A 26109-nucleotide genomic window follows, 5' to 3' on the forward strand; every position below is an offset into this window, starting at 1 on the left:
AAACGGGCAGGACTTACGAAGGATCTTCAGTAGAGTCAAAGAGAAAGAAAACACAAAGCACCATCACTTTAACTTGCGGGGAAAAGACAGTCAGGAGAGGAGGGTTTGTGTCCCATTGTGAACATGTGTTACACAGTTGACTTGTTATTTTAACACTTACTTCACTTACTAGTTTCCATTTCTTTTCAGTTTTCTGTTTGGTTTGGTTTGGGCCACAAAAGTACTTGGTTAGGTTCAGGAAGACGTGGTTTGGCTCGAAATACGCCCTCTCACAACGTTAAACACACGTTTGAAAGGATAACTTCCCCCATGTGCGTATTTTTTCTGTCTTATTCCCCAAGTAGCAAAGTCATTACTGATGATTACAATAACACGATCGGTCAGTTGCAGCGATGGACCTGGAACAACATTAATAATGATCTTCCAGGAGCAACACATGAGATCGTGTGTGACAGGAAACAGCTGTTTATGGGAGGTGCTGCCTTCATTTTGACCACTAATGTCAGGTACAGGCTGTCAATCATCTCCTCCACGCTGTTATTTGTCTAATTATACGAAGGTGTCACAATTAATTTGACAGCTTTGACATGTTAATGTTACTGAAGGGGCTAATAGAAACGACTAAATGAACGACTGAGCTCTTACAGGTGAAAAAAAAGAATTGAGATAAACATTATCTGATGACTCTTTTCTTCAACAAATCAACTTCTCAACAGTATTATTTCACACGGTGTGAATTACTGTATTATTTCATCACCTTCAATCGCTACTCCACTTCAGCGCTCGCACATTCTTTGAGAGGCTACTCACGAGGCAGTGTTGTAAAAGGAGAAATGAAAGTGATAAAAATAATCTGATAGCTGTATCAATGCTCCATGGGAGGGGTTGGGATTACAACCCATTTTAGTGGTTATTAATACGGATATAAGACTAAAACATGCTGTGACCTCCGACCCTGCAGAAAAAGGAGGCCAAGCCGGTCAGTAAGGTTTTTTTACTCATCAGGGCCTCCCTGCTGGTTAAACTGATAATCTCTTTGATCAGCGCCGTGCCACAGATGACCAAAGTAAGTACGCCTTAAATGCAAAGAACAGAGGCCATTTAAGTACAGTGGACTCACCCTCATGTTTGAGAAACGAGTTTGAGATGATTTTAGCTCTGTGATGTGGCACGTTGACACGATGTGGGTGGACTGCTGGTATAAAACAACGCAACAATACTCGGGCAGCCTGCTGCAGATAAAAAAACGCTCAAATGTGGTATTAAATGACCCAATGATCTCAAGGGAACCCTGCCCTGCATGTTTTTAGATGTTTACCTGCTCCAACACACCTCATTCAAATGAATGGGTTGTTATCAGGCCTCAGCAGAGCTTGATGACGAGCTGATCAACAGAAAAGTGATGTTCTTGCCAAGATTCAAAATCTTAGGACTTGGAAATATGAGATGAATCACCTCGTTTTAAAAGATATTTGCTGTTTTTTTTTTGATCATCAAAATGTCTTTTATGCCTCATCAATCAGGAAATCATCAAAGTAATTTACTGGTAAAAACAAGCTACATCAAAAAGAGTGAAGCCACGTATCGTTCTCTTTGACAAAAAATAAATAAATACTCCACCTGTTTTAAGTAATTGTAATTGTTTCTTGGCCTTCATTTTTCAAGTGTGTCTGGTCTGAAGTACTTTGATTAAAAAACAACAGAACTATTTCTGACTCATGTCAAACCCTTGAACACTTATCACAGCCTACTTGTTTATAGACTGAGCCAATTTATTTCAAGATTTCTTGTCAAGTTACATTTTCTCGCTGCATGGACATTTAATTCCACTAACAACAAGTCTTTTTCTCCACAGATTCATCATTATTTCTTACATTTTATCTCAATTGTGTACTGTGTATACGCCAAACTCTAGTCCCACCTCGAGATTTCCAGTCTTCTTCTTTCAATTCAGGTAGTCCAATGCTAATCGTAGCCTCGTTTCCTGTTCTTAATTGATGGTAGTGCAACCATGAGTGGTCTTCTGCCCATCTGCTCTAAGGTTAAATGTGTTGTGCGTTCAGCGGTGCTCTTCTGCATGCCTCGATTGCAATGAGTGGTTATCTGACTTACTGTTGCCTTTTCTCTGTTGCCAAGCAGTCTGGCTTTTCTCCTCTGACCTCTGCCATCAACAAGGCATTTTCACCCAGCGATCTGTTGCTCTCTAGATCGTTCTGTCCGATAATTGTGCGTGAAAATCCCCACAGATCAGCAGTTTCTGAAATGCTCGGACCAGCCCATCTGGCACCAACGACCATGTCCCTAAAATCACCTTCCCTCCTCAGTTTAACGCTCGGTTTGAGCTTCATATCTACAAGTCTAATGTTGCAATCCACTGCAAGTAGAAAGCTGATAGTCAGTATCCCAATCTAAACGTGTCCCAGTGCAACTGCCTGGGAAAACATGGACTTCCACAGCAAATGGATGTTTGTATGGGAAGTCTCCCAACTTCACAAGCAACTAAACTAACTCGATTTAACAGATTGGCACACTTAAAAAGAGACGACTCGCACCACAGGCTTGCAAAGACTTACATCAAGCAGAAATGGAAATGAAAGATGGTAACTTGAAAGTTGCTACAACACACTTCACAACACAAACACATGAAGTAAAAGTGATGAAAACCGCTGCTGCTGTGACGTCGTGTGTGTTTATGTCTGTGAAGTCGGGCGTGGTGGATCTTGCCCGAATTCCCAACTTATAATCCCGACTTCATGTTACTTCTCAGAGTCAGAAGTGTCGGAGTTGCTGTCATGTGTTTGACTGATTAGATATTTGCGTCAACCTGCAGTTGAACAGGTATGTCTGATAAAGCAGCTGGCGAGTGTTCACACATGATCCCAGCTCACTCACAAGCTGTCACAAGATGTTAAAGGGGTTTAACAGCGATGAATCTAAATCTTGTGTGTTATCTGACCTGCTCTTAACTTTAATAACTATATCTTACATGCATCAGTGAAGCCATTTTCATTCACACACTACCTGTTCCACATTACTGGCCCTTTTAGTGTTTGGGGAATAAGTGAGTCTGAGCAGCCTTTCAGACCGCAGGCTGGTCAGCTGTAGCTTTGTTTCCATTCACAATGAAATTACATTTAAGATGGATGGCCGCAGAAGGATTAGCAGCCTACACGACGAACCTCCCACACCGACTGGACAGACCTTCAACATTTGTCATCGCTGATGCGCCATTCAACACACCAACGCTTTCTGTCTTCTTTAATTTGCTCAATTTCCTGCTGTGGGAAGATGTTAAAGTGGATCCGCGTTTCAAAAGTGTAAATCAGTCGGATATCCGTTCAGGAGCTGATCGTAAAATGTTTGCATTGTTTTTATTGGTTGATTGTTTAATAAAAAGCCTCCTTGGTGAGTACACTGTGGAGTTTGGAGGGGTGGCAGCATATGAAACATAACACGTGCCACAGTTTAACATGTAGTGTTTAAAGTAGACGTCATTCTATATTTCAGTCCCAGCCTCCCTCAGTGTTTACTGAAACCCACAGATATAAAGGCAGGGGTTTGATTAGGCACAGGTGCAGCTTGTTAAAGGCTAGACCTCTGCTGGCTTCCGACCAACAGTCACGCTGCTGCTGTTTGAGGGAAAAATGCTTATTTGTAGGGACGACATGCGACACATCTACAGATGATGCCATTCAAACCTCAGAAAATGCCTACACTGTTAGCAGAGAAACTCAAAAATAACTTCCAGCGTGCACATTTCCAACGCTTCCAACAAGATGTCACTCTGTTCTGTCACTTCATATGAATGCTTCACCAATATGTGTCAACATCTCATCTATCATTGTGGCCGTTAACACTCCGCAGCCTGTTGGTGTAACGTGGCGCTCACACGAGTGTCATGTGCCGTGAACGGGCGTTTGGCTTCACCCTCAAAGACATTTATTGCTCGAGAATAAGAAATAGTCTTCTGCCGAAGTCGATGCAAAGCTGTCAGTGAAACGCGATGAAAACGCTTCTCGACACGGACCGTTTGTGAAATCATGAATGTTTTCATGAAATAGGTTTCCATATTTCAGTTTCCTTTTTGAACGTGTGTTTTTAAGTCTCGCAACATGTCGGTCTGAGTTTGCATCAAAGGCTGAAAAACCCCAGAAAAAAAAAAGTGAATCTGAAAGGCATTTGCAAGATTACTTTGTCAATATGACATTTGAGAAAACATTCCCCCTGGGAAGTGAGTCAAGATACGTTATGACATCTGAAGCAAGTCAGTTGAGGTAAGTGGGTTTGACACATGCTCAAACAAGGTACAAAATATAGTTATGAGGTGCAACATGCTTTACTTTTTAATTTAATACCCCCTTCATATTAGTGATTCATCTTTAGACTGAGTTTAGCAGGTGCAATGTCCATAATTGGTGTTGACAACCAACGTGTCACTCAACCAAATTTCCCCTGTGAACTATTCATACTACATGATCGTACGCAATTTAAAGATGACGCTCGTATCAGACACCAGAGTGGATTTTATTTACAATGATAGTGGCATTGCTCTAGGAACGGCAGTGTCGGCTGGCACAGAGTGAATGAATCAACAGATTTGGATTGGCATGACATTTTGTACAAACAACAACATGATCCCCAGAGTGTGAGGACTAAGATGTTGACATTTTTGTGATTTATTGAGATTACTTCACTTCAAGTATTGGGTGGTTTAACAAAAAACATTTATTTGATATAAAATGTTATTAATACATAAACTATCCATGGTGCCCGGGAGAGGAATCTTAATGACTTTGGTCATCTTCTGAATTTTGGCTCTATGGATGACAGCGTAGGTCTGTTGATCTGTCCATCGGTTGGGGGGTGGGAGGGAGTCATGCTATGCGGGGTCGAGGTGAAGTCTGAACGAGTGAGTGATATATTTGTGAAGCAGCCACGCCTGTAGCAACGAGTCTCAGAGTGATCTGGGACTTAAGCATGTTGGCATGCTACAATTAGCATACAGCTAAAAGTATTGCCTGTTGTTTGCCCTTTATTACAAATGAGTTGAATGGTTATTTCTTTGATGTTGCATTGGTTTAGTTTGGCAACATTTGGCAACATATTGGTATTAAAGGTCCAGTGTGTAGGATTAAGTGGTATCTAGTGGTGAGGTTGCAGATCGCGACTGCCTGCACACACCTCGTCCCACCCACCCCTAAGGCACACGAGAGGCCATCTCTAGAGCCGCTGTTAAACTTGTCCGTTCTGGGCTTCTGTAGAAACATGGTGGTGCAACGTGTAAGAGGAGCCGCTCCCTCTGTAGACACACTGTAAAAACTTATTCTAAGGTCATAAAAACACAAAGATTCTTGGTCCAGGGGATTATGCATAAATGAAAACTGCTTAAATCCTTAAATCCTACAGCCCGATTGACAATTTGCATTTAAACTATAAAAAGGGTCTCTTGTTTGTCAGTAAAGAAACTCCAGAATTTGTCTTTTGATGGCGTTATGAGGTGATATCGACTCTTTTCCTCTAAACTTTGGACGAGAGCAGTTTCGAGCCACAAATCAATCGTAAGAAAAAGTTCCTGCTAATAAAACAAGTCATCCTGAGACCGGATTTCCTTTTAAAGACTTGTTTACAAACCAGCCGAGATGTAATCTCTTTGCAGCTTTCTCTAAATGTTAAACTCTGTTATCTATTTGCATCAATCGGCAACATCCGGCCCGACATAAATACTTTGTCACAACATCTTTTTTGGAGACGAGCATTAGCTATTCCTGGGCTTAAGTTTGGACCAGATGCCCAGAGTGTCTGCACACCCACCCACACACACACACACACACACACACACACACACACACACACACACACACACACAGCACAAGGTCCATGGCTGTTTGTGTGTTTGTGAGTGGGTCCCCAGCTGTTGAGTGCTGTGCAGATGTAGCAACCAGAAATGAGGGATTAGAGCTAAATCTGGAGGGAGAGGAGGAGGAGGATGAGGAGGAAGAGGTGATTAGGGGACAGTGTGGCGACTGGAGGGAAAGTACGACTGTCTAAAATGAAGACAAGGGTCAGGAAAGAAAGATGAGACAAAGACTACGGGTGACGCAGGGTGAGATGTGGAGTATTTGAGAAAATGTGACAAAGCGAAGGAACAAACGAGGGGAGAAGAGATGAGAGGCTGGAGGGATGAAAAAAAAGAAAAACGCGTGGTGGCATGTTATGAGGCTGCTGCACACTCTGTTTTCTTTCTCCATTTGATTACAAATTCATTGATTTCTTCGACTTCCTCTACGATCGGCAGAGACGGCAAGAAGAAGCCGCAGTTACAGCAACTTAAATCTCACGTCCATGAATATACTCACACGTGGGAGCCGGCCGGATGTTTTTTTGCTTACTGGAACAGTGCAGCTTCAGCAGAGTTCAAAATGTGTTTTCTATAATTCATAAGAAGCTTTAGCCTGTTAAATGGAAAAAAACAGATAACAGTTTACATAGAAAAACAAGGTTATATGAGCCTGACTTCATATGTTTATAAATGTAAATACATATCAACGAAGGGGAGTACAATCTCCTTCCTTTCACAGGCGGATATCTGCCTCTGCTTCCTCCAGCCCAGGGTCACATCCATTCACATCCCGCTCTGTTTAATATTCTGAACGTTTTCGCACCAGCACTGTTGCCGCTCGTACCAGAGGCTGCTGCAGACGGCAAATGTGGTCTGTTTGATATTCTGCGATAACTTTCCTCCACTTGTCAACACATTAGTCAACTGATCTGGGGAGGATTGGCAAGAGCCCAAATTAATGTGCGCAAAAGCAAAGCCCTCTAGGAAGCTTAACGCCGTTCTAATTAAGATGCACATTCACATTTTTCCTTCCTCTCTTAACAACGTGTCCGAGAACGTCTGCCTCATAAAACCCTAAATTAGTGGGGCTGTCATTGTGAAGTTAGAAGTTTTGATTTCATTTAGGAGCAGTATGTCCGTTCAATAAAGCAAGTTTTTGCACGTTGCGGATTCAGACTCTGACTCTTGTTCCTCCGAGCGCCAACTATCAACTCAGTGGAGACTATTAATGAGATTGCATCCCGACCCCACAGATCCTTCTCTGCCCGAGTGCTGCGTGTATCAGATCGGCAGCAGCTGGGAACATGATAAAGTGAACACTTACTCATCACACTTGTTACCTGCCTCGATAGCTTTCCTACGTCCCCAGCGGACTGTCACGTCATCCTCCTCTATCCTGTCAAGTATCTTTGTCGCAGGAGCCGACGTCATATTTCCCCCGGGGCCTAAACAACGTCATTTTGTATCCCGAAATGTCTCCTCACCTCAGCTGGGCCCCCAACCCTCGCCCGGCGGGTCGGTTTCCGTCTGCAGAGGAGGAGAGTTGACTCGCGGTGACCTGAAGCTGTAGGAGTGTCAAGACTGATCCAAAATCCTGGGCAGATTTGACAAGGTCCTATTAGGATTCCTTCAGAGCAGAAGACACGCAGACAAAATGCCACCTGCGTCCAGGTGAACAGGTCAACTGCTTTATTACGGTTCACTCACTGCTCTGACAGTTACAATACAGGAGGATGTTTGCTTTTAAGCCAGCTGAATCTGAGAATGTACTCAAGTACTGTCCTTGAAGGGATAGTTTGGGGTTTTGAGAAATGCTTTTTTGTTTTCTTGCTGGGAGTCAGATAAGAAGATTGATACCTCTTTAATATCGACATGTTCAATATGATGCTACTGCCAGCGGCTAGTTAGCTTAGCTTAGCATGAACAGTGGAAACGGGGGGGGAAAGCGAGGCCCTATTCTGTTTTAAGTTAAAATAACCTCACATATACAGACGTTTTGTCTCGTTTGTTTAATCTGTACAAAAAACAAAGCGCAACAATTATTTCAGAGGGAATAATGACTCACAGGCCTTCTGCATTTTGTTGAATGACCTCCTGAAGTCTAACCACTTGTAAAATGGCAACTCATAGCTGTTGATTTAACAAACAAGATTAAATGTGTTAATTAGTGAGCTTTGGAGCCGCTGGTGGGTGGATTTTAGACAGAGCCAGACTAACAGTTTCCCCCTGTTTCTGGTCTTTTTGCTAAGCTAAGCTAACAATCTTTATATTTAACAGGCAGATGTGAGAGTTGTTGTTTACTTGACTAAAACAGTAAAATGCTACCACATATTCATGCATTGGTAAAAATAATGAATAAATATAAAACTCTATAACACTGAAAGCAGACATTTTTGGTATTGTGTACTTTTACATTGTACTGTACTGTAATTTTAAGTAACATGAGTATTTTTAGATTGTGGTGTGGCTACTTAAACTTAAGTAAAGGCTCTGAATGCCTCACTCTCCACTGCAGACATGTCAAAACATTCAAAAGTGTTTCATACTCAAATAGAAAACTACTCAGTCAATACCAACATTAGTCAAGGCTGTTCTGGGGAAAAAGGGTATTTGTAGATATTGATGCTGCAGATTAGATGAGGCTCATTGGTGGAAAAACAAGATAAAGTTACTTAATTTCCTATTTTTTTGTGTATTTAGTACCCGTTTTCATTAACCTTTAACTGTATAACTGTTTAACTGTATATTTTAGGGAAAGATGGACAAAAACTGGGGGACAGCAACAGTCTTTCAGTATTTCCTATGTAACATTTCTACAAATCATACAGTCAAGCCGCTATAAAACAATCACTATCATCCCTCTGTATTTTGGTACTTGTGTGTTTAACCATGATGATATAGTTTGGAAAAGCAAAAGCCTTTTTTTAGACAGAAATACAAAGAAAGCGTTCACCAGACACCAATAAAAGCCCTTATTTCGATTTGCACATTTTACTCAATTATTCATTCATGTACTCATTCTATTCTCTAACATCAAGGTCTTTCACAGCCTCTTCCACAATGTGGTGGGAAAGTACTGAAGCATTTATTGACGTATTTATTTGTTTGCCTAAAACCAAGCAAATTACATGAAGTCTAAAATATACTTGAATCGTCTTATAAAATATGCAAGTGTTACTTTTAAGCGTAGAGTGTAAACTCCCCCAAGGTTGCTGCAACCCCAAATCTTCAGAAGAAACACTGAGGACGTGACCCATCTGCAGCAGCAGGTTCAGCCCGGCGTACTGAACTTCACAAAGAACAGTCTGTCTTATTAAAACAGTAAAAAAAACACATGAATAAACCTGTCGCCCGTATGCACAGATTATGACGAGGATAAATTTAGATTTCCATGTAGAACAGAAATAGATGACGTTATAATACAGTCTGTTTATCGTGGAAATCTAAGTTTATTCCTAATCTGTGATGACTCACCTCTGATTTAATATAATCCTGACCGGTTGAGAACAAATGTCAGTACAGTAGGTCAGCTCACATTTGCAACAGTTGCATAAGAGATCCTACGAGGTTATCTCTGTTTTGCCTTATGTTTCCCTCGATGACCTTATTTTAACTCTGATTTATTTTTCTCTGTTCGCCCCACTGATCCCTCATGTTGTTGACACTTCATGCGCCGCATGAATCAAACTCACAGTGAATGCACTCTTGAGTTTTGGGAAGATATTAAATTTTGGTCCCAGCGAACTTTAGCAGCTTAACCTTTACTCAGACCTGCCGAGACAAATCTCTGCAGGGTCCACGGGCCACGTAACACATAAACCGACCCACCGCTGTCATCATTGTTTTTATGACTTCAATTTTTATCTTATAGGCAAACATACTTACAGTCAATCTGCAGCATAACGTGTTGCAGATGTCCTGAATGCATCCCGCTGGCAGAAACACAGACTGAAAGAACGCTTTGGCGACACCTATGGGTGGGAAGTAAATCAGGTGGTGACACTGATTTATATGGAAAATATTCTTATGATATCTGCTGTCTGGAAACATGTTCAGGTAGAGATGTTTTTTACACATTATAAATGCACAATTATGAAAATAAATATGCAAAAAGTCTTGATACATTCATCGTTAACTGGAAGGGTACCCTATCTACCATAGGGGCATCCAAGAGGGCAGTTTTGAAGTGTTGGGGGCACCGGGGGGTCCATCAGTGGTCAGGAATCCACAAAAATTGAAAATAAAAGGGCTTCCTAAACAGGTCAGAGATAAACAACAGAAGAAAATTGAAGCCCTTGAAGGCAGGGGAGGGAAATTCATAATATTTTTAATATGTGGCCATGCATAGAGGGACTAAAAGTCAAGTAAAGAACACAGAAGGAAACTTGGCAGCGGCTCTGGATTGCAGAGGATTTTAATTAAAGTAAATATCACAAATACACACTGAGCTCCAAATGAAGTAGCCCGTGAAGAGTGTGTCATTTTGTGTAAATAGTTGTCGTTAATATATGTTTTTTTTATGTTAGTTTAATGCAGGGGTGCCAAAACTTTCTCCCTTCGAGGGCCAAAACTGAAACTTAATGGCAGAGTCCTGTCGAACTCTGCCCTCTGTTCTCGGATTGTGAAAATGAAATATTAACTGTTGATCCTACATATTTAAAGAGGATTTTTTTTCTTACAAAAATAAAACAGCATAAACAGACATTTATACCCCAAGTTTTACATATATATATTTTTGTCTAGAAACATCTGGTGGGCTGATTTAAACCTTATGGCGGGCCAACTTTGGTCAGCCCTGGTTTAATGTGTAGTTAAATGTCATACATGTATGAGTTTTGGGTAAAAAGTCATAAAGTCGACATGCAGTATGCATTTCCAAGTTGGCTTAGCTGCTTACTCCATCCATCCATCCATCCATCCATTAACTGAAACCACTTATCCTTTTCAGGGTCACGGGGGGGCTGGAGCCGATCCCAGCTGACATTGGGCGACGACGGGGTACGTCCTGGATAAGTCGCCAGTTCATCACAGGGCTGACATGTAGGGACAAACAACCATTCACGGGCACATTCACACCCACGGACAATTCAGAGTCACCGATTAACCAAACTTTTTGCATGTCTTTGGATTGTGGGAGGAAGCCGGAGTACAATTTAGCCACCGCTGATATGTATGTACTGGGAACATTTTGGACAAAAGCATCTGCCATATTTCTTTCTTGTGCTGCATGATTCCAAAAATAACACACACACACACACACACACACACACACACACACACACACACACGCACACACACAGAAAAGTCAGTCAGCTAGATCATTTTCTGACCAGATGCATCTGAATGAGCCACAACTCATTTTTATGAGTCTCCCAACCCTGAAGCAGGAGTTTCCAAGGAGCACTTGAAGGCAGCGCCAGTCTCTGTGATTGTCTCATTGATGTCCTGAGCTATAACACGTTCTCTGAGGAGGAGGCATCTGTTTCATTGTTTGGACCAGACGGTGCAGCCTGTCAGGGGAATTCTTCTTCACGGCACGGGCCGGCCCATGCTACAGATGGCTTATCTCGCAGTAAATGATTCAGAAAACGATAATATGCCTCAGAACGGAGAAAAGGTCATCTCCTGTTGCTAATGGAACGTCTTCCTTGGTTAGATCCTGGACAGAGCACTTGTTAGATCTCTGTTTCACGGTGGAAACGTGAAGCTCTGTGACAGCAGCTCGGGGGAAAGGTGGGCATTTTAAATCCACTGGCAACGCTCCCGACCCTCTCATTTGAATAGTAAGCAAATCAATTAAGGTTTCACTCAGGCACAAGCAAAACATAAGCTTTTCCAGACACGAACTGAAGGTGTTTTAATGTGACAGTGTTAATTCTCTTGCATAACTACCCAGGGACAGCCTCGCTGCCAAAAGGCCGATTTGCTGCAAAACTGACGGTTTTAAGTTGTCAACTCAGGCCCCGGAGCAGAAGCTAAAACCCTTCCCCTGTTCCCCCCCGCGTCAAAACACTCTGGCGTTTATGTGCAAGTCCAAACCTATAAGCAGGCGAGAAGGGAGCCAAGGCCTTCTGTAATATTCAACAATTATCAGTCTGTCAGCCCGAACTGTCAGGGAGAATCAGGAGCCGCTCCCTCTCAGCCGAGTCGAACAGCTGTGAAACAGATATTAATAGACGTGATCACTTCATTGTCACCTGCTTGGTTAAGTATGACTCACACTTTGTCGAGTAATTTAAAGTATATTTAATTAGCTGGAGTTTTTCTTGGCACAAGCCCTCCCCACACACACACACACACACACACACACACACACACACACACGCTTGCAGACTCTTTGACCCAGGTCTGGAAGTGAAAGCCGACAGCAGGCTCTGCTCCACTTCTTTCTCTCTCATGCGACATCAGGCCTGATGTGCGACATCAAAGACCAAATCTTATCTGCCCCCTCTGTCCCTCCTGACATGGACATTAGTGCGTCTGAGACGTGTGTCCCTCCCCATTGTCAGCTCCTTTCTGTTCTGCGTACAAAGATTAGAAAGAGGCTGACTGAGGGGCAGAGGGGAAAGAGAGCGACACGGAGAGAAAGATTTGTGGAGACATGAATGGCTTGCAGGTGTTTTCTTTCTTTCTTTCTTTTTTTTTGAGGGGAAGAGATGGATGGAGTGGGAGATGTGGAGCCGTGACTCCCCCACCCCCCCACCCATGCTGTCATTATGTTTTATGGCAGAAGAAGTGTTTTGCGAGAGTGACTAGAAGGATGGGCCACGTGAGAGAGGGTGAGAGTTTTACAGCTAGAGTATGTGCTGTCTGTTTACACGTCTGAAGGTGGAGTGTGAGAGAAGGAGCAGCGCTCAAGAAAAACAAACAGGAGTGAGTGGAGGGTGAGGGAAGGTGAAGGAGTCACGGTTGAGACGAAGAAAGGGCGGACACAGAAGAAGAAGAAGAAGAAGAAGGCTGCAAAGAAACACACGAGTAAATTTGCAAAAAAGATTTTAATTGCCGTTGTTTTAATCATTCTTGGATCAATTTACAGTTTTTTTTTTATCCATTCTCGTCAAAGAGTAAACACATTTCTCGTGGTTGTCTTCAACATCATTAAATGCTTTTTCGCCCGCTTCCCAAACCCCGTAACGTAAACTAACATTACAGAAGAGCACACTCTCTCGTACATACACACTTGCATATTCAGATCCTACAAACGACTCCTTAACGGGTACGAAATTTCTAAATGCCACATACTCGAAAAGCGCGGACAAACACATTCTACATACATACGCACGCGAATGTGCACACATATGCTGTTTTTTTTTTGTAATCTCTCGCTCGCTCGCTCGCACGCACGCTCACGCAAGAAAGCAGGCAGATAAAGCCACAAACACACATCCATACACGCCTGTGCTTACACACACACACACACACACATTCCATAACCGGCATGTGTTATAAATATACATTACAATGCAGACTCCTTCGTTTTGTAAGTGCAGCACTTGAGGAATGCTGCTCTTCCATCAACATCGGCTCGTCCGTGCATTCACAGTTGGTTTATGACACGCTCTGGTTAGCAGTATCTGTTACACGAGAGTAGGGTTACTCACTGCGCTGTACGTCCCTACTGATTAGTCATAACCAATAACCGTCTCCTCTTGTTGTCAGGCTGAATTACATCTGACTATTTATCTACACAAGCAAAAAACGCCGCAGTAAAAATTCCACCGTTTTCAAAAAAGAAAGAATAAAAAAAGGGCACAGCAGCTTGTTGAGCAAAGGCCTACAAATGCACGCTAATAAATTAGGTAGATAAATAATATACTTTAATGTTAAAATAAATACATTTGAAAAGTAAATAAATAAAAAAAAAAAGCACAACATTGTAGTTTGATTAATGCCAGCCTACGTCGTCCTGTATTACAATATAAAAAAGTGAACTCTTTGTTTGCACATTCACACGTGTTTTGTTTTTTTTTGTTTTGTTTTGTTTTTTAACAAAATGGCGGCAGCGTTACTTTGAGACTCAAAGCACAATTTCTCCTCAGGCACCTGCCGCGCTCTGGCGACTGTATGGGGTCGTTTCCATGGTGACTGCGACCGCTGTAATGGCCATCGGCGCTGATTGGCTGGCGGCCTCTGAAGTGGAAAAGGAGGGATAGACTAGGCCGGGGCTGTCTGGGATTAAAAGGGAACCTGCTGCTTCTGGCTGCTGAGAGAGGCTTTTTTTTTCAGAATTGTAAATTAGTGGTGTTCTGAATGACTCTGCTGATTGCTGCGAGGAGAAAGGTTTGACATCCGGAAAATCTACGCCGAGTGCTGAAGGTAAATGCATCGGAACAAAACACACATCTACCGGGTCTAAGTGCCGTCAAATTACTAGTCCGGGGTCTGTATTTTTCTCGGGTTGTTACAGTGTGAAGGCAGGAAATACAGACAAACGACTAGTTCTAAGAGGGCACTCGCTATCTTCTAAGAAACGCAGGCTTTGCATGCGTACCTATCACAAAGCCGGGGGTATTTTTGATGTCTGGAGAAAATGGGTTCTTGAAAGGCCTGCGGATATTCTCACAAAGTCTTTCTCTTTTTCTTACGAACCAGCTCGGCCTCTTATCACCAGCAGCTCTCTCACACCGGTGTGAAAACATTCCTCAGTGTCCGGGACAATGGCAGCACTTCTCATCATTGACTGATTATATAAATATCCCGTAGGATAGGTAAGATTAGCACAGCTCCAGAGTCCAGCTTGCTCTTCACTACATCTAAGTCGAGTTCATACATTGTCCACATCCAAGGCATAAACGTCCACTGCAAATGTCCGCCTTCTTCAAAACCTACAGCTACAAAAAAAAACCTTGCTGAAGACAGTGGAGCTTGAATTTCGATGTCCATGCTACAGTAAGAGTGTGTAGTCTACATCCAACTCATCACAAGTCTGCTTTCTCAGGCGTGACAGCAGCACTGAAGTCTGATTCTGAATATAGGTTTGTGGTTGTGGTCTCCATGTCGTGGCACACCTGCATGAGATGCTGTGGTATTCATACGATGTCGATGTCCAACAACACATGGAGCGTCAGAATACACTGGCGTAAATATGACAGCAAAAAGGCCTCTCCTTTTTTTTTTAAAAGTCTAGTTAAGTTCAGTTTCTTCCCGTGTCCCTCTGATTGTGGTTCTGTTTCACCTCTACTCCATTCTCTTCTGTGTTTCTGCCGACTTTCACATCAACAACTGGGTGGATACGAAGCCCTTTGGACAAGGCGGTCCAGCTATGCGTGAAGTGTCACTCGCGGCGACGGTCGCTAGGACAAAAGGACGGCGGACACGAGCAGCATCGCCACGGTGAGAAGAAGGCGGTCGCGTGAGGGGCTGCTGCCGCTGACACTTTTCTCCAGTTTGGGAACTTCAGGGTTAAATTCATCTGGAGGGGGGGAAAAAAAGCAGAGAGAGAGAGAAGTGAGAAAAGAGAAATAAGTGTGAAAGAGCGAGACGAGAGCGAGCATGTGTGCCAGCCAGAAGGAAACGAACCATTACTACATTATTAATTCATCAATCTAAAGGCAGCGTGTGATGCATGCAAATCGTGCTTTAACATATGCAGAGACGGAGACATGATGCAATTATCAACAAACCACCAATTATCATCAGCACGGCTTCGTATGGCCAGTTCCCCTGTGGGACGGAAAAATTAAAAACACTTTTGTTTCTGATCTGTTTTTTCTTTTTCCCTTTTTTTTTTTTTTTTCATGTATTCCTCTTTTCACTGTAATGATGTTTTTATCCTAGAGGGATTTCAATCAAACCAAATTACTATGGCCTCGCCATTGATTAGACACAACAGAACATTAGCCGGAGGGGAGAGACGGAGAAAAAGCTGGGAGAACGCATTTTGTAAAAATTTCGGTAAAAAGTGGATTACACTGAGTCATTATGCGCCGTCTCGACATAATGTTTCCCATTATATCTAGGGGGTTATTACGCGCTAAAATAAAAGCAAAAGGAACCAAACAGAGCTCTGTGGCTTACACATCCATCACAAGTTTAAGGGTAATCTGGGCTACATGTATTAAGCTGTTAGAGAAATGTTGAAGAAGAAGAAGAAGGAAGCTGCAATTTGTTCCCGACGTCAGTCGCATTAGCCCCCATCAGACATAAAAGCGAGACGCAGGTGAAATGGGAGGAAGAGTTTAGAGCCCTGAGACATGGCATATTGATTTTACATCGTATTATTAGGAAAGGTTTAACAGCTGAAAAAATATTGTTTTGATACAAGAAAAGGTTTATCTATTTGACAAATTGTACCCCAAAACTGACACAAATTGTGTGCTTTCACTTCACTATGTTGTCCTCATTAAATCAAACTTGCTTTCAACAGGAAATGCATTAAATTAACGAAGCAAGATGTGAAAGAACCAAAACTTCATTGCTCTTAGCAACTGCTGTCCGAACCCATTCACCATGATAAATGTTGGCATCGTACGTCTCTGCAAACCACAAAATATATTGAAACTTAACATTTCTTTTAAATGTTATCTTCTGACAACACTGTGCTTATGCTCTGGTTAGGTTTAGGCACATCAAACACTTAGTAAGGGGAAGGAGAACATCACATTTTGGCTTCAAATGCCTGTTTTATTCGCCACAAACAGGGCTAGAAATTGTCCCGAGGTCTCTTTTTGAAAAGATATCCAGTAATTTCACACTTGGAAATCTTAAAATGCTGTCTTGAACTGTGGTCACTGTCTAACGATGCATACAAATCTGATTGAATCAGTGTATTGCACAAACATTGACTGTAGATGAAGGCAAGGAAGAGTTTAAATCCTTGAGACATGACATACTGATTTCACATGCTATCATTAGATTATTTTGATTCAACTGCTGAAAATCGCACTGATGAAAAACATACTTGTTTTGATGCAAGAAAAAATACATCTATTTGACAAATTGTACCCCAAAACTGACACAAATTGTGTGTTTGCCTACTAAAATCCCATTACTCTCACTTCATTATGTTGTCATCATCAAATCAAACTAGCTTTCGACAAGAAACGCATCAAATCAACAAAGTGAGACGTCTTCAAAACGCTGCTCTGCAGTGGCGCTTAAGTCTGGAGCCTGCTGAATATAATGGAGACAGTAATTGTCTACAAGCAAAAACAAGAAAGCTGATGACAGACAGAGATACAGATAGATAAAGATAACAGGTGGAGATAACAACCACACGTCAGCTGATGCTTGATGAATGGCAGGAATTTTGTTTTTAAAGTAAACCATCCGACCGCGCTGGTTTGTCCTGGCTGAGTGTGCGACGCTGACGTCAGAGTTGTTCTTAAGGAACACGAAAGCATCTGTCTGTGGCGAAGACACACGCCGCTGACATTCACACCGCAGTGCGCCGGGATGAACTCGAACAGAGAACAGGCAGCAAAGGCAGGGGGCAGAATACAAAGCAGCACCGCCTCAGGTAGGGCCTCCAGGTCACAGCGGGGACTTTCACACCGTCCGGTTTGAGGCTCCAGAAGTAACACTCAGTGACCAGAGGAAGATACGCCCTGTCCCTGCACAAGGAGTGAGCTAAACCAGTACATGCAGACATAAATCCATTTCGTTACTTCACACGTTAGCTGATTCATTTCCAGTTGTCTTGCAGCCTTCTTCAGTTCGTGGGCGCGAGCTGCTTCGACAATCACAAAGCGGCAGCACAATATGTACCTCTTTAAAAACCCTTGCTATTTAGGGAGGCCGCCCTTGGAAGATGAATGTGGGGGACGTCGGGTGCCTCGGGCCATAACAAGTTATCAAAGGTCCACAGTATGACACCTCACATCACAGCACAATTGTGGGATACAGCAATCAATTTCCAAGAACACAATCTGGCGCGGTCTCGTCTGTATGGGGTTTAACAACAGAGAGCGTGCAGGGCAGTGCTGCTCCTGTCCAGGGCAAACCGCCCCGAGGCATTTACAGTGAGATAAGAAACATCAGCTCTAGACTGTCGATGAGTGGAAAAAGGTTGTCTGGTCTGATAAATCATGGCGCCAAACTACGCCACAACGATGGTACACTCGCAGTGATGCATACACAGCATGAGGCGATGGACCCATCATGTATGGTTACGGCTCTACAGGTCAGAGGGGGAGGTGTTATATAGGGTGGACGGCATTCAACTGGCTCACACTCTGTAGGTGCCTTAATGTCAGAGCACGCCTTAGCATCGCTACAACATCACGCATTCATAACAAAGGGAATGACTACTAACAGAAGACGATCTCGAGATCATTATCTGTTGTTAGTAGTCATGGATTTCACTCTTAATGCTCCTCATGCTATTCAAAGCTTCCCTGTGAATCACCAGTTGAGTCTTTGTGCCCTTGAAGCTAAAGATGTTAGCTTTAGCCCTCTTGGTTTCTGGCTATCGTAGCTGTCTTGTCGATTTAAAATGCCATCAGCTGGACGGACACATCACTTGCTGCTCATTGATTTGAGCAGACAAACAACGAAATGGCTAACATGAAAACAATGTCAGGCTGAAATTAGGGAGAGAAATGAAAGTCTGATTATCAGGCTGTGAGGCTACTAAAGCTGCTATCAGCTCCAGAGGTGGTCCCACGTGTTTCTGGCCACAGACTGCACAGCCTGCACAGCCTGCACACACTACACTACCACTATTTTAGGACAGATTTTGAGAAAAATCAGCAACACAACAAACAACTCAGACCAGATGAGTCATTGGTGCCAGTGCCTATTGAACCACCTTAAAAATGATCTGTCTACTGTTGCATTTTTTTGGTCCACACCACAATTTATGTTTCAGCCTTTAGCCCTCTGCCACTGCTGCAGCAGACACTCAATATAGGAGGGACGTGTTTGAGGGCAAGTGTGTCACAGATGGAAGAAACTATAAGGTTATGATTAATTCAAGACATAAGCCACAAGACTGATGCTTTGTAGCATGTGTGTGGCCATAAGCCTATAGCTTCTTGGGGCGTAGAAAACACAAGTCACAGAGAAGGCAAATCCAGCCACGCTGCTTTGTTACGACATTGTTTTTGTAGTTTATGTTACGAAGTGGACTGAAGTCGATGAGAGTTGGAAACACTTTTTAATGGGGCGAGGAAGACAAGCGAGTCGGATAATCTGGCAGGTGGGAAAGTGATTTAACTGTTGTGGCCCAGAGCCACAAGAAGGCCACATGTCAACCAAGAGCAAACAGAATGGACCAGAACTAGTCCAAGTCTGGGCCAGATCCAGTCAAACCAGAACAGAAATGATCTGCGGCCCAGATGGGGGACAGTTCTGGTTTATTCGGTTTGAGGCTCAGATCTGACAAACAGGAGCGGACCGCCCAAGTGCCGTCATTCCACGCGGTATGTGGGCCGGGTGAACATGTCTGGTATAATTTTGCTACAGGATTGTGCCATTTTTTAAATTCCAAACTTCTCTTGAAGTGTTTGAATGAACTTCTTTGTCTGTTGTCACATTTTATTTTGAAATCCTCAATCTGAATATCTGAGATTCATTGGATTAAATGGAGCATCGAGTGAATGCAGATACATAAAAAAAAAATCTCCATTTGTGTGCAACAAGCAGGAGAGCACACAGACGAATGTTGATGTTGAAGGGCAAAATGTCAACAAACATGGCTCCAAGCAAAAATATTTTGGATTTTTGGGAATGATTAGATCAATCTGTTCTCAATCAATTTTGGCTTTTGGACTTTCCTGGATTTGGCTCAGACAAGCCGGAAACAATCAATACCTCCTCGCGCCTAGATGACTGAGTAAGTCGACTATCAGCGACTCCCAAAACGACACGACCGCTGCAGCGTGACAGCGATGCGCGTACCGGACCTTCGTCATAAGTAAATTCTGATGTCAACGTTATTAATGAAGCTTCCAAGCTTCAAACGACTTACACACAGATTGAAAATTGCAGCGTCTTGTCTCGCAAATGATAAAGTGTGATGACAGGTTGAGTAATTGTTTTATCGCCGGCCTCCATTTTCTCCTCCTTGTACGTCTGTTTGATGCAGGGATTTGTTTAAAACCCGTATGATCATCTTCCTGCTCATGTTTCTTGCCCTGTCACCGTGTTCCCAGATCTCAGCAATTACCTTGATGAGACCAAACTTGTTATGTACCGCGGCAAAAATGACAGAAAACTACAAAAATGAGGCCCAAAAGAGCAGAATCCTCCTTAAAAAACATGTTAAATAAGGAAAATGTGACGTACAAAGCGAAGCTAATAATAAAGCGACGAGTCCAAACATATGTGGAGAGAGATGGAGAGATTTGTTGATGCTAAGACAGTCTGTGGGCTGGTCTGGTCCTGAGGGTGAGTCAGAGAGTGGGTGTCCAGCGGTCAGCGGGGCCATCAGGGGCTGGGCTTGTTTCTGAGTGTGTGCGTGTGCGCATAAATTCTGTGTGTCCTGATTTTGTTATTCCGCCAAATGTATTCAGCAAAATGCATCACAGCGCTGGAGGCTATGCTTTTTCATGATTCTCTGCCAGTGAGTGTTTTTTATATTAAATTCTACGTAAGCCGAGGCCCGAGTTACTGCTGAGCAATTCGCCCACCGCCGAGCTTCTCTTTCTTCCTCGGCCCCTTCTCTCTGCACCCCCTTTCCCTGCCCCCACTCCGGTTTTATCTCTCTTTTCGGCCTGTTTCTCTCTCTCTTCCTGCCTTATCTGTCCCTGTGTCTGTCAGGCTGTTTCACTGCCTGCTTCCTGCCTTTTTTATCTCTCACTTTGTCTCCCCCTCCGTCTCTCTCTCTTCTCTCTCTCTCTCTCTCTGAAGGTGCTCGTCGCTGATGGCTCAAGAGCTCCTTTCACTGCGTCTCGGCCGGTCTCAGTTTCCATCTCAGGCAGGTCACACTCTCTTAGCCTTCGTCGCAGACTGCCCACAGCTCCCAGAAACAAGCATACTAAATGATTCCCGGCGAGAGGCTTTTGTTCGAGATGAGGTGGAGAAAGAGAGAGAGAGGGAGAGAGAAACAGAGGGTTTATGTAACCACTCAGCTGCACAATCGACTCGCTCGCTGACATGCTTTCTCCTTAGGTAAACACGGACCTTTCATTCCTTACAAGACCTCTGCTGACCTTGTGGATCTTGCTCCAGGGAAAAAAAAGGAAAGGTCTTACCTGTGTGTGTGTGTGTGTGGTAAACTGAAGGAGGTTAAGTTTTTCTTTTTTTATATATCAGAGTTTAAAAAACATTATTCTGGTTTAATACCTCTTGGGTTACTTGTTTTCATAGTTTTGGCCATTGTTCTGATTGGCATTAATAACATTGTCAGGTGTGAACGAACGCCCAGGTTAGCCAAACTTTCATTTGATTACAATGATATGCTATTTAAGACCCTGATCTCAAGGTATGGAGCACAAACAGAACATAATAGTAAGTCAAAGATAGCACATGGCGTGGCTTAACTACAACAAAATGTAATGTTGTGAGCAGTTCTGCCGATAAATGGGACATTTTTTACCAACATGTCGAGGGCGCTCGTGTTCAGCCTCGCCTCGAACTTAAAGGTGCACTCTGTAGTTTTGGAGAATACATTTTGAAAGATCTTCATTGACTGACTTTTTATGCCTAAACAAACTAAATAATCAAACTTTCTTAATTTTCACTTCTGAATAAACTGAATAAACAAACTGACCTTAAAAGGACAACACGATTTCATACTGTTTTACTTTGTTTATATGTGGCGGACCCTGCCACCTTTCTAGCTTCAAACAGGGGACCTTATTTTCCTCTGAGAACAGCTTGTTTATTCAGAAATGGAGAAAATGAACATTTCTGAACAAATGAACTGTAAAATACTGTTTTGGGGGTTTTGGCTGGATTTTTTTCGCATTACTTACTTTACCAATATTATGTTATCATAATGAAAAAAACACAAAAGTTGTGATTAACTGGAATCGTCATGGGAGCTGGGCTCTTTTGTGTGCACTCATGTTTGCCTTCTCACACAGATTTTAGTAAACGCAGCCATTACTGTTGAATCATGTTGCACTGTTTCATTGTCTTACCCATACTGTGTCTGTCAACAGCCCAAAACAAAGCGTTTACTCATCGACCAGCTATGACCTGTTGGTTTTCTTTTCCCAACCATAAAATAAACTGACGAATGGCGGGTTCCTTTCCGCAATGATCGGAACACAAATCAAGGTTTTGCAGCCGCAGCCAAATATCGACCGGCAACTGGCAATTAGCCGCCGTTCGTTTTCAACTCACCGATGTTGTGTATTTTGATGTTTGGCCTGACTGTGTAGTCGGGAGGAGTCTGACTAGAGTCATCATCCGCCTGGGAAACTGCGAAAAACACAAAGACGGAGAGAAAAAGAAGGAGAGGAAAGAAACAAAGAGAGACGGGGGAAAAAATACTAAATTAAAGCGACAAGACTGAGTAAAATGCACATTCTCGAAAAACAGAACAGAACAGTTGGTGTCGCTGAGAGCGCATGAAGAAATCTTGGACCGAGACTCCAGACCTCCATCTGATGATTACAAGCATTTGGAACCGGCGGACAGAAATCATTTTCTACATTTACTGTTCGTCTAGACACAGAATTACATTCAGCCGGCGTTGCCAAATTATCCACGAATGAATGATGTGTGGGTTTGTTCGTGTGCGTGCGTCTTTGTGCGTTTTCTCCCTTTTCTTTTTTTTTTCAATTAAACGTCTGCGCGAGCCTGTGATTCTGATGCACAGCGAGCGAGAATTTCCGTAGAAGCTGGTGGCAATCAATTTGCAGCTCGTCGCACGTGTAAAGCATATGCCATGAATATTCACGTCGCTTTCTTATCTTAAAGTCGGGCTCAGGTGGAGAGGAAATGAATACGGTCTGCAGGCGGCTGAAATCAACAGCTTTTTTGATAGCAAGCTGTTAAAACGACCTTGCTGAGTAAAGGTTGTGGATTGTGAACTGACAAAAATGCACCAGTGCGCACGTAGCCATCCGTGCGCACACACATACACAGGCAAAGAAGGAAAATTTATGGCTGACATACTGCCATGTGCACACGCAAACACGCACGCACACATAGAAGCGAACGGAGGCGTGGTAGACACATCAATAGATTAGCCGTGACACTGCAGTGGGGGGGTGGGTGTTAAGGTGATGTGTACACAGGGGCTGACACTGGCCTGAGTGTGGGATGTATTAGTGCTGACAAGGTTAGAGGAGAGGGGGAGGCTTTCAGCGCTGGGCTCCCTGATCAAAGGCCTGCAGGGGAGAGAGCAGGCTACCAGGGTAAAAATAACACACACACTACACAGAGCAGCAGGCATCAGAGAGCCAGGAAGAGAGAAGAAGAGATAGACGGTGAGGATGAGGAGGATGTGGAGGAGGAGGAGGAGGGGGAGAGTCGGTCAAGAGAGCTGGAGGGGGAGAAAGGGATGGAGAGTGACAGGGAGGGCAGAGAGAGCTGGATGCAGCCGAAACAGTTTTTCCTTTTGCTTTTGCATCTTTTGTGCGGCTTCAGGAGAGCATGTCATTCACAGGGAGAGATAGAGCATTACGGTAATAGCGCTGAGACGGAGAATAACATTAAGCCATCACTCTCAAAGCGCTGCTTCGAGGGAAAAGACGCCATAATCAAAACCTCGCCAAGACAGCACGCGGCGGAGAAGCCTCTCTCGGAGACGAGACTGTCAGATCTTAGTTTTTCTCTCTCTCTGTCTCCGTCTGGTTCTCTCTTTGTCTCTGGTTCTCTGCATGTTTGTGAGATGGTAAGAGATAGGCGGGGAGAGGAAAGTGGAGATAAAGTGACACAGAAAGAGAGGAAATGGTTTACGACAAAAGTTGCTGGGTCTCACCAGTGGAGCAGCAGACATAGACCCTCAGTCTCAGGCAGCTGTGGCCGTGGTGGTGGGTGGGTGTGGCTGAAACAGAGAGCAAACACACAACAGCGCGTCAACCTTGTGCCCTCTGCAGGCCGCAACGCCCTCAACAATCGGCTGTGCAAACTGCTGCAACCGCCTGTCCTCAGCTGAACTTCCACAATCTATTAGCAGCACCCACTCGCAGTCAACTCGTGTGGGTTACAGCAGCCGAGGAGGAGATATTAAAATATTGGCTGTGCAACATCCTCAGGCTCCATCACAATAAACCAGCGCTGGTGTTTTGTGTCCTGACTCACAGATATAGTAGTACTGCTGGCCCACGTTGAACTCGTAGCCCAGCGAGAAGGCGCTGTAGCGCTGGAACTTCTCCGAGAACTTGATGGGAGCGTGAGGCGCATGGGGCCGGTTGCACTCCCAGCGCTTGAAGCCCAGCTGGGGGTCGCAGCTGCGGTAGCCACGGTAGCTGACCATGTAGAGGATGTACTGCTCGGCCACGGTGCGCTCCAGCGTCCCCCGCTGGGTGGTGTTATAGTGCGGGCAGTAGATGTCCAGGTAGTCATTGACGCTGACCTGCACCGTGTATCCCTCTTTTCTTAGCCTGAATAAGACAGGGAGAAAGGAGAAGTGCAGTGAGTAACCAGGGCTGCAAATAATTAATTGTTTTCAATTCAGGAATAAAGGAATAGAAATGTGACATTTAGAGCCAGTAATCAGCGTTAGGTTGCCAGGAAACCAGCCTCAGAAAATCACCTCTCACAGCCAAAAAAAAAAAAAAAAAAATGCTCACACACATAATCCTCATAAAACCGCACCGTGTCATTTTTTTTTTTACATTTTACAAGCAAACAAGATACAGCATGTTAATCAGAGAGCTTTAGGTGTGCTCGTAGGTGGATTTCTGTACATTTGGACGGAGCCAGGCAAGCTGTTTCCCCCTGTTTCCAGTGTTTATGCTCCAAATCTGATTTCCAAAAAACAATCAGGATGCCGTGTGAAGAATAAAATACAAACAGACTGCGATCGTCTTCAAACAACACAGAACCAAACAGGTGTTTTCTCTTTTGATGACCCTGTCCCAACTTGTTTGCTGGCAATTAAAAGCAAAATAAGCATATATTTTACAAAAATAGATGAATGTATGTCTTTGTGCTGTTTTCAATTGATAAGCAAATTGTCACATTGTTTTATTTATGTTTTACACAGCACAGCAACCCAACTTTAGTGGAATTGGGGCTCCAAGCTAAGCTAACCACCTCCTGATTGAAGCCTCATATTGAACAGACAGCTGTACGAGTTATATCGACCTGTATTTCCCAAAACATTGAACATTAAAGCTACAAGGAACTTTGATATTTTGTTGATTTTGGAGGCCCCTGTGGACCAAAGTGGTCGTGTTTCCAACATCAAAACCATAAAATAAAGTGTCAAAAATAAATAACTTTGCCTGGGAAAACGTAACCGGAGGCTCTTCCAGTCTGCACACAGACCCGGTGGCAAAATAGAAATAGTTAATCTTCTCACTGATGGTCTTGTTGCTTATGTAGGTCATAAAGAGGCATCAGTATTAAACTGGGACTGTTTTATAACCAGTTAAAAACTCCCTGTAGTTGCTTTAACATGTACATCAGACTCTTTATTATGTTTACAATGAATCAAATAATTTCTTAAGTCTATAAAAGATCAGTAAATTGTGAAAAATGCCCCAAAAGATGTGTAATTCACAACGACATACAACTGAGAAAAATCTAAATACTCACATTTGAGAAAGATTTCAAACATAAGTCATTATTAGATATGTTTCTGCTTTTTGACCAACTAATAATCAACTGATCTTTTAAGCACTATAATTAATAAAAGAGCAACATAGATCCCGGAGATCTTCAGATTTTTCCCTCAGCGTACAATAACACCCTCTTTTTTCATGAGATGAACCGGCTTACTCATTAAATGGGTGAAATATGGTCTTGATAAGAAATATAAAATGCTGGTTTCCTTCAAAAACAATCCAAGGCACTCTGAAGGCTTTGTGCAACATTCAAATCCAAGGCAAAATGTAATTAAAATGACAAATTTGATGAGATTTTGAGATTTTCCGAGCCTAACGATGGGAATTTCTTATTGGGTAATCCTATTGGAACCATCTCTTCTCTCCAGTAGTCTGATAATGTGATTTTGTCTGAGTCAAACCTTTTCTCCTTTTCTTGGAGTTTCCTCAGACTGAGATATAAGTTGCACGGTTATATTTTTGAATGTTTGTCTGCAAAGAAAAATTGTGTTGTTCAAGGCCACACATGCAATTAGCCCTTAATAATAAAGGCACCTGCATGTGAACACCATAAAGACCCAGCAGCACTTCCCCTCCACTGTCTTCACAAACTATTACACCTTTCTCCCTCCTCTTCGTATAAAAATACACAGTTTCTCACTA

General features: G+C 43.1%; 1 protein-coding gene across 1 annotated transcript in view; it reads right to left on the minus strand.

Annotated features, from left to right (window-relative positions):
- Positions 1-12815: 12815 nt before the first annotated feature.
- efna3a (ephrin-A3a) overlaps positions 12816-26109 on the minus strand; it is a 66900-nt gene continuing 53606 nt past the window's right edge. Inside the window, exons 2-5 of the mRNA XM_084378757.1 lie at positions 23978-24279; positions 23655-23720; positions 22070-22147; positions 12816-15251 (exon numbers count right to left, since the gene is read on the minus strand). Of these exons, the coding sequence (XP_084234883.1) occupies positions 15133-15251; positions 22070-22147; positions 23655-23720; positions 23978-24279 (565 nt within the window). The 3' untranslated portion in view covers positions 12816-15132. The remainder of the gene's footprint in view (positions 15252-22069; positions 22148-23654; positions 23721-23977; positions 24280-26109) is intronic.

This window comes from Pagrus pagrus (genome assembly GCF_965226575.1).
Source record: "Pagrus pagrus genome assembly, chromosome: 17".
NCBI lineage: Eukaryota > Metazoa > Chordata > Actinopteri > Spariformes > Sparidae > Pagrus > Pagrus pagrus.